This window comes from Vigna umbellata, chromosome 1 (assembly GCF_029865625.1).
Source record: "Vigna umbellata cultivar VRB3 chromosome 1, Vumbellata_1.0, whole genome shotgun sequence".
NCBI lineage: Eukaryota > Viridiplantae > Streptophyta > Magnoliopsida > Fabales > Fabaceae > Vigna > Vigna umbellata.
This window is the reverse complement of record NC_142165.1, coordinates 108,786,683-108,799,026: the sequence shown is the minus strand read 5'-3', so window position 1 is coordinate 108,799,026 and position 12,344 is coordinate 108,786,683. Positions and strand designations below refer to the sequence as shown.

General features: G+C 31.6%; 2 protein-coding genes across 2 annotated transcripts; one reads left to right on the top strand and one right to left on the bottom strand.

The window, feature by feature from the left end:
• Positions 1-1,136: 1,136 nt before the first annotated feature.
• LOC124820971 (WEB family protein At1g12150-like) lies at positions 1,137-3,566 on the top strand. Its single transcript, XM_047292764.2, has 3 exons — positions 1,137-1,272; positions 1,390-1,556; positions 1,705-3,566. The coding sequence occupies exons 2-3, from the start codon at positions 1,404-1,406 to the stop codon at positions 3,283-3,285; spliced, it is 1,734 nt and encodes a 577-aa protein (XP_047148720.1). The 5' UTR covers positions 1,137-1,272; positions 1,390-1,403; the 3' UTR covers positions 3,286-3,566.
• Positions 3,567-3,685: 119 nt separating this feature from the next.
• LOC124820980 (phosphatidylinositol/phosphatidylcholine transfer protein SFH9-like) lies at positions 3,686-7,926 on the bottom strand. Its single transcript, XM_047292776.2, has 11 exons — positions 7,634-7,926; positions 7,505-7,533; positions 6,740-6,823; positions 6,585-6,638; positions 6,334-6,411; positions 6,090-6,143; positions 5,901-5,960; positions 5,723-5,818; positions 5,365-5,466; positions 5,168-5,248; positions 3,686-4,213 (listed from the first exon to the last, which is right to left on the bottom strand). Exons 1-11 carry the CDS (start codon positions 7,686-7,688, stop codon positions 3,932-3,934), a joined length of 975 nt encoding a protein of 324 aa, XP_047148732.1. The 5' UTR covers positions 7,689-7,926; the 3' UTR covers positions 3,686-3,931.
• Between the last annotated feature and the right edge of the window lie 4,418 nt (positions 7,927-12,344).

Here is a 12,344-nt window from a genome sequence, read left to right as displayed (position 1 = left end):
AGAGCTCATTACAAATATAAATATTGAAGATATCAATAAGAAAGAGTTATACATCAAATGGATGTTAAAACTTCATTTTTGAATGGTGATTTGGAGAAGAAAATTTAAACAGACACTAAAACAATGACATAAAAACTTGATAATTAATATGAATCTCATACAAATGATCTAGCTAGGATAAGAAGATATGTTTTTGAAATGATATAAGAATATTAATAAGAGTAATGGTATCAAGACACACTTTTACATTCATTGAAACAGAATATAGGGGTAAAATAGTCATAAAAGTGTAAACTTTTGTATTTTTTAAAAAAAGAACAAAACAAAAGGATAATGTCAAATGAATGTAAAAATTTAAGTGTGTCGAAAAATATTTTTCTAATTAATAATTAACCATGTACTATATTTCTTTACCAATTCTCCAATTAAAAGAAAGCCTTTATCTTAATTTATGCATTATTCATAGGATCACTGTATTATCATCTTCCTATTCCTATTCATTGTTAACTAAAATGCAACAAAATGTAAATAAAAAATAACAGCGAAGGCAATTTTATGAAAATAAAACCTCTATTTAACTAAATCGACTAAAACACAGCAGCACTCCAGCATCTCTTGCCTTCCTATAAATGAGATAAACTACTAACAAAACTTTGACGTCTTCAACTTGCAATCCCACACGACTAAACTTTCCTTTACAGGAAGGATCTAAATTTCACAGACCAAGATTTCCAAAAATATTAAAATGATTTGAAGAAATTATACTAAATAATTTTCACAAATCACTTTATACAAGTTAATTTAAAAAATCATTTTATTTTACTATATAAACTCATAGTGGTTAATAACATATAATATGTACAACATTTACTACTGTTAATGACAGTCGTAGAATGTGAGACAAAGAGGCAGCAATAACCAACTAACAAAACATCCAAGAAAACATGATGGCATAATGTTTACAGAGGAAAAGGTCCTTTTTGTATGTTTGGTTGGTAATTCGAATGGTGTATACTGTAAGCCCCACCAGAAACCTCTCTGTGTCTACCTAAAATAGGGAAACTAATTCTAAATACAGCAGATTTAACGAACCATTATCCCGGATGTTGTTTTCAAAGGGCCACACTTTTTGAAATGGAAAAAGTTGGACTCAGAGAACCTATGATTTCATCAAGGTTCTTTTGAGTTCCAACACCTTTCCTTTCCAATATTATTATTATTATATGACTTCTACCTGATCCACTCAGATCGCTTCATCTTTCTTTCTCTCAGGTAACCACATTCTTCCCCGTTTTTGTATCAGAAAAAAAAAAAAGATATCATTTTTATTGAGTTTACCGTATGCCCTTCATTCGTACAATTTCGGTCTCATTGCAATCTGTCTTGTAGAAAGCGCAAAGAAAATGACTGGCGTCAAGAAGTTGAATTCTCCGAGGGGAGAGGTTGGAGAAATTGACACCAGGGCACCGTTCCAATCTGTCAAAGCTGCTGTTAGTTTATTTGGTGAGGTAGCCATCCCAAGAGACAGATTTTCTATCAAGAGAAGATCATCCGAGGTATGCATCCAACGTTAATCTTTTATACCCTTCAATCAGGATCAAGTGTCTCTGATCATGGGAGAATAAGATGACAATGGCATTGCATGAGACACGTTTGCATGTTTGTCGTAGGAAATGGTTTTCATGTTTTGTTCAAAATTTGCAGAATGTGTTTGAAAAGGAGACGCAGCTTATCTTGGCCCAAAAGGAACTAGACAAGATAAAGAAACATGTGGATAATGCTGAAGCCGTGAAAGCCAAAGCACTTTCTGAGCTTGAGAGTGCCAAGGAGATTCTTCAGAATTTGACAACCAGGCTGGCCTACGTAAGAGAATCCAAGCAATCTGCAATGGAAGCTGCTGAGGTCGTGAAAAGCCAGACCAAGCGATTTGAAAAGACGCTATCTCTAAAAGCCGTGGGATATGAAGCCTGGAGAAGAGAACTAGACCATGCAAGAAAGGAGTACATCACCACTATAAATGAATTAGATTCTTCCAAGCAAGAACTCACCAAAATAAGGCAGGATTTTGATGCAGTTATGGGGGCAAAGCTGGCAGCGTTGCAAGCTGTCGGAGAGGCTCAACGTTCGGCAAAGTTAAACTCAGAAAGAATCGGTGAACTCTCAAATGAAATTGCGACCATGAAAGCATCCATTGAACAATTGAGACTCGCCGCTGAACAATCCCAAGAAGAAAGGGAAGCCCAGCTTAAGAGTTATTACAAAAATGCCAAAGAAGAAGTACAAAAGAATTTGGAGTCCTTGAAGAAAGAAAATGATCCAGAACTCGAGCAAAATCTAGATGTCAAATTTGCAGAAACAAGTGCAGAGATTGAGGCTCTTCAAGAACATATTAAGAAGCTGCATGCTTCCAAGATGGATTCTGTGAGGCTTCTAACTTCAGAGCTTAAAGAAGCCACAAAGACACTGAAGGACATTGCTGAAGAAAAGAACTCCCTTAACAAACTGGTGTTTTTCCTCAGAACAGAATTGAAGCAAGTGAGGAGTGAACAAGATGGAGTGAAGGAGAAGGAACATGCAGCGGGAGTTCTCGCTGCAAACCTCAGTAATGAACTGCAAGGGAGAATGGGAGGGGCAAAACCTGAACCGAGCATTATGGAGGACTTAGAAGCAGATATCTTCTATGTACAGAGTAAGAAAATTCAGAAGCTACAGTTGGAGACGGAAGGTGCAAGAAAAGAAGCTGAAGAGATGAAGAGAAAAGCTCAAGAGCTGAAGCAAGAAGCTGAAGAGTCCCGGGGTGTGGCTGAAGAAGCAGAGCAAAGACTTGAGCTAGTTCTGGTGGAGGCTAGAGAGGCAAAAGCTGCACAACAAAGAGCCGTTAAGGAGATCAAGATTTTATCTGAAGTGAGTAAAGTTCCGAACTCAAAATTCAGTGGTAAGATCAAGATTTCAAATGAAGAGTTTGAGGCAATGAGAGCAAAGGCCAAGGAGTGTGAGGCTTTGGTTGAAAAGAAAGAGGCCACTGCGATGGCAGAGCTTCAACAAATCTATGCAAGAAAGAATGATGTGGACAGAAAGGTGGAAACTAATCTAAAGGCCATTGAAGACACAAAGGCTGCCACAGAGACGGCCCTGTGGAGTGCAGAGTTGGCAGATTCATCTAAGGTGGCAATTGAGACTGAACTGAAGAGGTGGCGTCAACAACACCAACAAAAAGTCGTATCCGATGATGCTTCTCAGAAATTGGAGCATCCTGTAACACCAATCTCTTTGACCACTGAGTAGAAGTCAAAATCTTGGACATGTAGATGGGAAAGGAAGTAACTTCGTTATTGTGTTGCCTTTCTAGTTATATATTGGAAGATGGGTCATCACTTATGTATTATCAACTCTTCAGTACGCCGGAAACTGTGTTGATGTCTCCACCTTCCGAAAAGAAATTGAATGTGCAAATGCAATTTTTTTTTCTGGTCCCTATGGCCCTTAATAAACAGCTTTCTGGCTCCAAGGAAAAACTAAGAAAAAGCTTTTCTTTATGCAGAATAACGCAAAAGCTGGACAACGTTTTCAAGTGCGGGACATAAACCATAAGGTGTTTCACCTATGCCGCTCAATAATGCTTTGATTATAAATTAGTATTGTATATTTGAGCTGGGAAAGAAAAAAAGAATATGAAGACCAGAAATTTAAAATAAACACGAGGATAAAATATTATATCTGATATTGATCTCTTGTATTATGACACGATGTAAAGCTGGGATTTGCATTTAATCAACAGCCACTTAATTTCTCTTAACATACGTAAACAATGCTAAGTAAGCCGATTCTTGATAGAACTAATTCTGATGTGTGTACTTCTACATTGGTTGTACATGCAAAAGATCTCTGATTTAGAGGTCTCAACAGTAATCTAAAATAAGGAATTGAAGTATTAGACACCATTGCCGTTCTCAAACTTGTGTAACTCTGACTCTATATTCTTGGCAATCTCAACTTCATCATCAGGAGGTTCAGGAAAATCCACATGAAACGACCCGTGTTTGATGGGTTCAACAGCTTCACGGAGTCTGGCTTGCTGCTTGATGTGGTTGTAAAGCTCTTGATGGAAGGGATGATCCAAAGAATAGCAATTTTCACTTCCGGCTTCTGAATGTCTGGATGAACCGGAGCCTTCTCTTTTACAAAAATGTGGTAGCGACGAGTAATCCATGATCTGCACACCAAATTTAATCAGTTAAATTCATTAATACAAAGTAAAAAGAGATAACAGGTGCAGAGTAAGCCTTCAATTTTCCAAATCACGAACATAGTAAAAGTGGTTACTCTTTAAGAAAATGATTTTTATTAAATCCATCAATTGAAGTATAACGGATATGAAGTGATATGTTCTCTTTTAAAATCATTTTTTACATAGGGTATTTTGTTAGGCACAACAATTTTAATTTAATGCGTAGATATGAAGCAAACAATACAAACTTTAAACCAAAGCGTAGATTTTGTTAAAAAACTTACTATAAAATATTATTTCTTAGAGAGATTGATTTATATACAGACAGACAAATTGAGACTAATACAGAACTCTTCCCCCATTTTCTGCTATGACTTCCAATTCTGCATATGCAATGAATTTATTTCAATAATTTTTAATTGCTGTTGGTATTTCAAGAGATTGGTAGGAAGTTTGAAATATTTTCCAACTAGTTTCAGAGGCATTGTGAAGGTGTAACTGTGTAAGGAGGGTAGGGGTTTTCTGCAATGAAAAGTGCATGCATGTGGTCGAAAGAAATGCCAGAATTTGAAAAGTTTATGGCACAGCAAAATATGCCCACATGGCATATCTGTGCTGTTCTGCTAATGTTCTTTGTAGATGGGTCTCTTGTCTGATAAACAACCACCTGGGCTTTTTCCCTAACGCATTTTTCTGTTAGTAATTGTGTATTACATTTGATTATTGTTACCTTTAAAAGGAAAAGCAATTGTCTACTTTTGCAACTCTCCCTTATTAAATTAGTTGGTGGTCCTAGAATATATGTATGCTACCACGACTGCTATCATAATAATTGGGGTTTCTTTTTTCTTAATCATGGCATAATTTAAGTTGATGGGCGCATGCACTCCAGCAATCTTGTTCAAAGAAATGAGGACTGAACCAAACAAAAGAACTTACATTCAACAGCTCATCTCGACCACAACCGGGTAAAACCTGCATTTTTCTTCTTGTCCTCTCTTGTAAAAGTGGCTTCACAACCTGTTAATGCTGAGTGTTTAAACATCATGCTGAGGTCTCAAATACGAACTCAACAGAAACTTCTATTTAAATAAATATATCATACAATGTCTTTATTTTATGGCAGAAAATCTCACCTTCCAACAAGCTGAAAATATGTATGGAGCATTTGTAATGTAATAAGTATTTGTCTTCTCAGGGTAATTCAGATCGTCAATGGATGATATAATAGTTAACAACTGCATCAGTAGGAGCAAGTTAATGATATAGAATATATATGAAGCAGATGGGATAAAACTGAACATCATCCACTTTTAAGTTTGGTTTCACGAAGCAATAATAACAGCAAATGTTGACCTAAACAAGTAAAACGACAAATTGGAGTACCATTTTCAATTTTGTGCATGTTTAATGATTATCAATGCATTAAATTCACAATTAATCATAAGAATGGCAATGCTTCTGGATCAAATATCACAATGAACTAAAAAGTACCTTAATCTGATTCAGGGCTGATAACTTCAGACCGGTCATGTCTAAAATCTTTATACAAGTGGTAATAGTACGCTTATGCTTCTTTGATGCAGAAGGCTACAGATATATATGTGTCAAAATAAATGAAAAAAAAAGTTCAATCGGTTAATGAAGAAGACTCTAAAGGCTAAATACTCACCAATATTATACGGTCACGATATTCATTAATTTGAATGTGAGACTGCACGTAATAATGGACCTGCAATCATAAAAACAAACAAAAATGTAAGAAGGATGTCAGACTACATAGCTTTAAGAAATAGAGACAGATGGTGATCCAAAGAGACAACACTCCCTTTTCCCTTTTTTTTCCAGTAATTAAACTTACAGATGCTTTGTCAAATGTGCTAAGCCCAGCACCGATTGCAAAGACAGGAAGACCCTGGAAGGATGATAGAACAAGAAGAATAGACTTTAAAAAAAGAAGATAAAAAGGAAAAAAAAAACATCTAAGTGCTATCATTCTAAACAGTATAATTAAAATTCAGTTGCATTTCCTGATAAACAAATTCTTATCATCCACAACTACAATGAAATGGAATGAGGAGACTAGTATGTCTGAGAATGAGCACCTCTTTGGAGTAACCAGACAAACCTATGAGCTGTGAATCACGCACTGATCTATATAAATCAGCAGGAACAATCGGTTTCTGAAAAACAGATCACCAAACAGACATATTTGATAAGATACAATATGTTGCCATTATTTTTAAAGTAACAAATCTCAAAAGGAGCAAGTATCTTAGATTATAGACAAGAACCGAACATAAAAAAATGTATTGACAGAGAAATCATGCAAAGGATGGGCATAATAAAAACTCACAGATAATATATGGTCAATCTCATTTTGCACTCTCCAATTTAAACAGTCAACCAACTGAAACATAGTGCAGACGTCAGTTACATTATGTTGCAACAGTGAATTATTCGCGAATAAACGTTCAACAAAAAGGCCACTGACATGATATACATCTTTACCATTTTATAGGCCTTGGAAGGATCCCAGTCCCTTGCTTTAAGAAAGCGCATTAAAGTTTCGGTGACATATCCTTGATGAACATTCTGCCAATTGAAGCCGAATGAGAAAAAAGATATTAGTTTTAGGGAATCAGAATGCGACAAAGTAAACAGAATCCACATAAATTAAGTATTTAGAGTTTAGGGCAGAACATTTATTAACTTTTGTAGTTAACTACTCTCCTTAACTGATTACCAAAAACTCCCTAGTTTTCATCAAGCCTCATATAAACGGTCGAATAATTATCTTTAATGACTAAATTTAGTAGCATTCCCAGAAACAGAAAGAACTTATCACCACGATTGTGCTGAGATGTTAGTTTACAAAATAGGTGAAAGCGTGAAACACAAGAAAGATAATACAGTTAAAGCAATTTGATAAAGAGAAATGAAATCAGATCTCCATTGGGAGACACTACGTGTAAAATATCCGAAACATTAGAAGTACGAAGTCCATAAAATGAGTCAAAGATTAAGAAATACAAGTCAGGAAAAAGTTTAAGGTTATTTCAACGGCCACGGTACCAAAAAAGTCCATTGAAACGTGAGATGAATACATTAGAGGTTCCCGACAAGGCATCCCAAGCCATAACCCTACTTACCCACACATACACGAACCAAACAATAGAATAGAAGGGAATTGACACAGATCAAAGCGGTAAAATGCAGGAGAAAGACTGAAACGTGTTTGAGACGAGATGTAATGAGATCAACGAAAATGCTAACCTGAAACGTTCCTCGCAAAGGCTCCTCAACTACCATTTCAAAACAAGAAACAAAAAAAAAAGTGAGAAAAAACAGCAAAATGATAACAGATAAAGAGTATATAGAGAGAATGAGAGAGAGAAAAGAGACCTTGTTCAATGAATGCCTGGAACTGCTTGATGGCATCCTGGGAACCAACCCCCATTTCTTGGTGTTGTTGTTCTGCAACTCTGAACTTCACTTTTCTTTCTTTCTAGTTTTACTACAATACGATACGATACAATATACACACCTTGAAGCAAAAGGAAGATGAAGAAGGCGAAGGCTCAACCATATATATAGATATATATTCAACAAAGAAGACGAAGAAGAGTATTCAACAAAGACGGGCCTATCATCAACACCAAAAAATTCCACCACTCCTTCTAAATTTTCTTTCTCTTTTTCATTATTTATATTAAATATTAATAAATTAAATTCCATCACTTTTTTTTTATTATCATATCAGATAGGAAAACAATGTTATTTGGTAACAGAAAAATAGTGCTTTATTAAAAATTAAAATGAAAAAGGCAAAAATGGAAGCTTCACTGTTCAGGATTTGAAGAGAATTTGAAGGAGGAGATACCAAACTCACTTTTCAAACACTAAAACTATTTTTTATTATTATTTTATATGCCATTTGTTTGTTTTTGGAAAAACGTTTTTATATTAGTTAGTTATAATACTCTTCTATGATTATTGACGAGTCAATGCAAAGCCATCTGTTTTCAACCGTCAGATTTTAATCTCAAAGAGCACGTATTATGATTAACACTTAACTTTATCCAATATCAAACCGATTATTATTTAAACTTTTATAATCTTAACCACCTTTAATTGCTACTTGCTTTCTTTGAAAAGATTCATCTCATTTTATTATTTGTTAATTGACTGTAAAAACAAACTTACGAATTTGTTTATATTTACGAATAATATATCGTCGCAAAGATTTTTATATTTTATTTTAAAAATTTAAATGATATTTAAAAATAAAAATTTAAATTGACGAATTAAGTTTAAAATGTAATTTAAATCAAATTACTTCATGAAATATTAATGTAAATAAAATTTATCTTTCTAAAAAACAAATTTAAGTGAACCTAAATTTAAAATTTAATTTTTTACAAAAGAATTTCACTTTTGTATATTACAACTCTTTGAAGCTCGTATTAACAACTTTTAAATTATTGGTAAAAATGTTAATGTAAACACATAAAGATACATGTTCGCTCAAATAAAGATACTCGAAAATATTATCTGAACATGATGATCGAAATAGTATGATTAATAGCATAAATCATGATTTATCTCCATAAACAAGGTTGTGATGTCACTAAACTTTGATTAGGCAGTCCATCAAGATAATATAAACAAATAATGTTGGTAAAATAGTTGAATTTTTTTATCACTTAAAGAGAAAACAACAAACGGTTAAGTTAAGGATTAACACAATTAGAAAAAGAAATTGGGAAAAATGTGAATAACCAAAAAAATAAAGATAATATTTTCTCTAACAAAAACAAGTTTTATACATGTTTAAATCAAAAGTAGAAATATATAAAATCAAAATTTAAATAATTCTTTCATGATTAATATACTTTTTACTAATAATCTTATGTTGATCACTCAAAATAAATAAAAAATACAAAAATAAAAATTATTAGTTGATAATAATATAATAAATTGATACCATAATACTTATATCCCTAACAAACAAATAATAATACTTGTTCGCAAATATTTACTAAAGATACATATTTAATATCTGTTATAGATATTAAATATTATCAACCGTTTTGGAATAAATTTTTAGGTTGGAAACTTTTATCCACTTTTCTGGTTTTAAATTAAGCACAAGCCAAAAGATAACTCTTTCTTATTGTCATTCACTTTATTTTTTTATGAAAATAGTATTTCTGATACGGAACTCTTTTAAAGTATTATTTTGATAGATAGAATATAATGAAAAAATTCAAGGAAAGGCTTGTCCTTTGCTCAAAATAAAGACAAACTGGAGAAGCTTGAAAGAATCAAAATTTTTCAATTTATTTTGAGAAATCTTTGAAAAGGTTTTTAAGTCCAGTTGCGAGGTCTAAATATTTAGTATAAATCATACTCTTAGGATTTTTAAAAGCTATTTTCTATATTCCGTGCTCCATATACTAGATTAAATATCTGACGGAACAAAACCATCTTTATCAAAATAACATACCCATTTTATATTATATACTTTCAATAGGACCAATTAAAACAAGTCACACACTCATATTCCGGAAATACAGAAACAAATAAATTCTACGATCAAACTACCACATCAAAATGGAATAGACTAAGAAACTTAAATGCTGAGATAAAAGATGGACAATAATATTTTAACAATTTTTTGACAATATACGTATCATTATTTTATTGGTATGTATATTTGAAATGGATCAATCACAAACTACGTATAGATTGTTATAAAAATGTTGTAAAAAAAATTGTTAAATAACATTTTCCGAAAAAAATACAATAGCAGAAGAATTTGATGGTTGGTGGACATGGCTCCAACAATGGGTAGTAAAGAAGAAGCGATTGCATGACGAGGCCCCAACAACTTCTTGAGTGACGCTAATCCCAATCATGCACCATTCTCAACTTAACAACACAAGGTGTCCAAAAGAAAAAGGTTTATAGAAAGTATGTCCCTAAAAAAGAAAAAGTTATTTAAAAAAAGAAAAAGTTATTTAAAAAAAGAAAAAAAGAAGAAGATAATATCAAATAAAAAATTTATGTGTGGCAAAATATATATATTTTTATTTATATAAAAAACCTCTTTTTTCGCCAAAAAGAGAATGGTTTATTTAAAAATTATCTTTCATGTAAAGATAAATAGAAATCAAACACATTGCTCTTTGGTTATCTCTTTCTTTCTGCCCCCACACACCAACGTACACGCACAATAACCATTACCATCACTACGTCTTTCTTTAAGCTCTACCACGCGTTAAGGTTGTCGTCACCTTTTCTTCTAATATTTAATGATGTTCAAACAAATGCTTCCCATTTATTATTACCATTTTCAAATTTAATAATACTCTGTTTATTGATATTTAATATGTGGAATGAGTCAGAGAAAAAGGAAGTCAAATAACACATGTAAATTAATATAGGTGATTTTTTACCAAACAACCTTCATTTTCGTTTTATTTTTCACCTTTTTTTTACTTTTATTGTTGTTGGTGTAAGGTACAAAAGGTACAACATGGATTTTTTAGTGTGGAAATTATTTATTTTGTAATGGAAAGGACTGATAGAAGGAAATAGGTGTGGATGGGAATTTTGAATGAACAATGGAGGAATTTGAATGCATTACGTTTTGACTTTTCATAGCTTTTCCAACAACTTGATTCATCATTCAAAAAACCGATGCAAGAAACCAAAACCCCATGTCATGTCACGTACCTCTATAAAAAATTACAGATGAGAAGATATAAAATATTTTTTATACCAACTATTTTATTTATAATTTTATGTAAACTATATATTTTATTGGGGCAACCTCGATTATTGCAATTGTACATTGATTTGATTAAAACTATTATCTTTTGGTATATTAAATAAGACTATATGGTTATTAAATTATTCGTATTTAGTATATTTTTTAAAAGATATACATTACGTGAAGAAATTGATCTGTTAAAACTAAAAAATTAATGATTGGACAACAGCTTTGAAAAATAATGTAAATACATCACCGTAAGAGATTCATCATTGACGAAAACCAAACATTTAACCAATAACATTAAACTCCACTTTGAGAAATATTATGATCATTTTTTTAAAAGAGAAAAGAGATTAAAGAATAAAATATTATGTGTAAAATTTGTTGGTTATCAAAATAATAATACCTAGAATAAAATATAAAAGCAATGTAAAATGTTGGAAGGGATATTGGTAAAATGTTTAGGAGATGTATAATGTTCTAATCTTTTTTAGTTTATATAATTACTTTTATTATCTTTGAATTTTTTTCTGCTGATAAAAAAAATAATCTGAGTTTTTTCTGTGTTCTCGATGGTCATTCCATTCTTAAAGGGTATATTACATTCTTTTTGGTCTTTTATATATATATATATATATATATATATTAGTAATTCAATATTCTTCTAGTCTCTTCTTGTTTGTTTAGTTGAATTATTTAAATATGATTCAATGATTTAAGAAAAGAAAAAGAATGCACAAATTTAAGTGTGAAGGCAATGTTTAGGGTTTTCAATAAAAGCGGAAAATAATTAAATAACACATAAATGATAAAACCTACGAATTGTAATATTATAAAGGCAAACTAAAGATAGAACGATGGATCCTCAACCCATAAAGATAAAACTAGAGATAATTTATATATCTTAAAAGTAATTATGATATTTAACATAATATATTAGAGATGTTATTAATATTTTGTTGAAACAAAATGGATGAACATAGTTTATTTTATTCACAATGAGATGTTTGGAAATTTAAATTTAGCTTTGAAATTTTGTTTTTATATTTAGCCACTTATTAAATTGTATAAATGATTGGAAATTTATAGGTGATACACACACACACACACATATATATATATATATATATATATATATATATATATATATAATTGGTTTTTCTACATTGTCATCTTTAGTTATTTATATTTTAAAATAAAATAGAAATAGTAAAGTTTAAATAAGATAAATTGGACCTTTTATAAAATATATTTTCCTTTTATAGAATAAAAAAATCGACAAATATAAATACAATATTTATGTAGTAGTTATATATACTATTGGAAAGTTAGGTA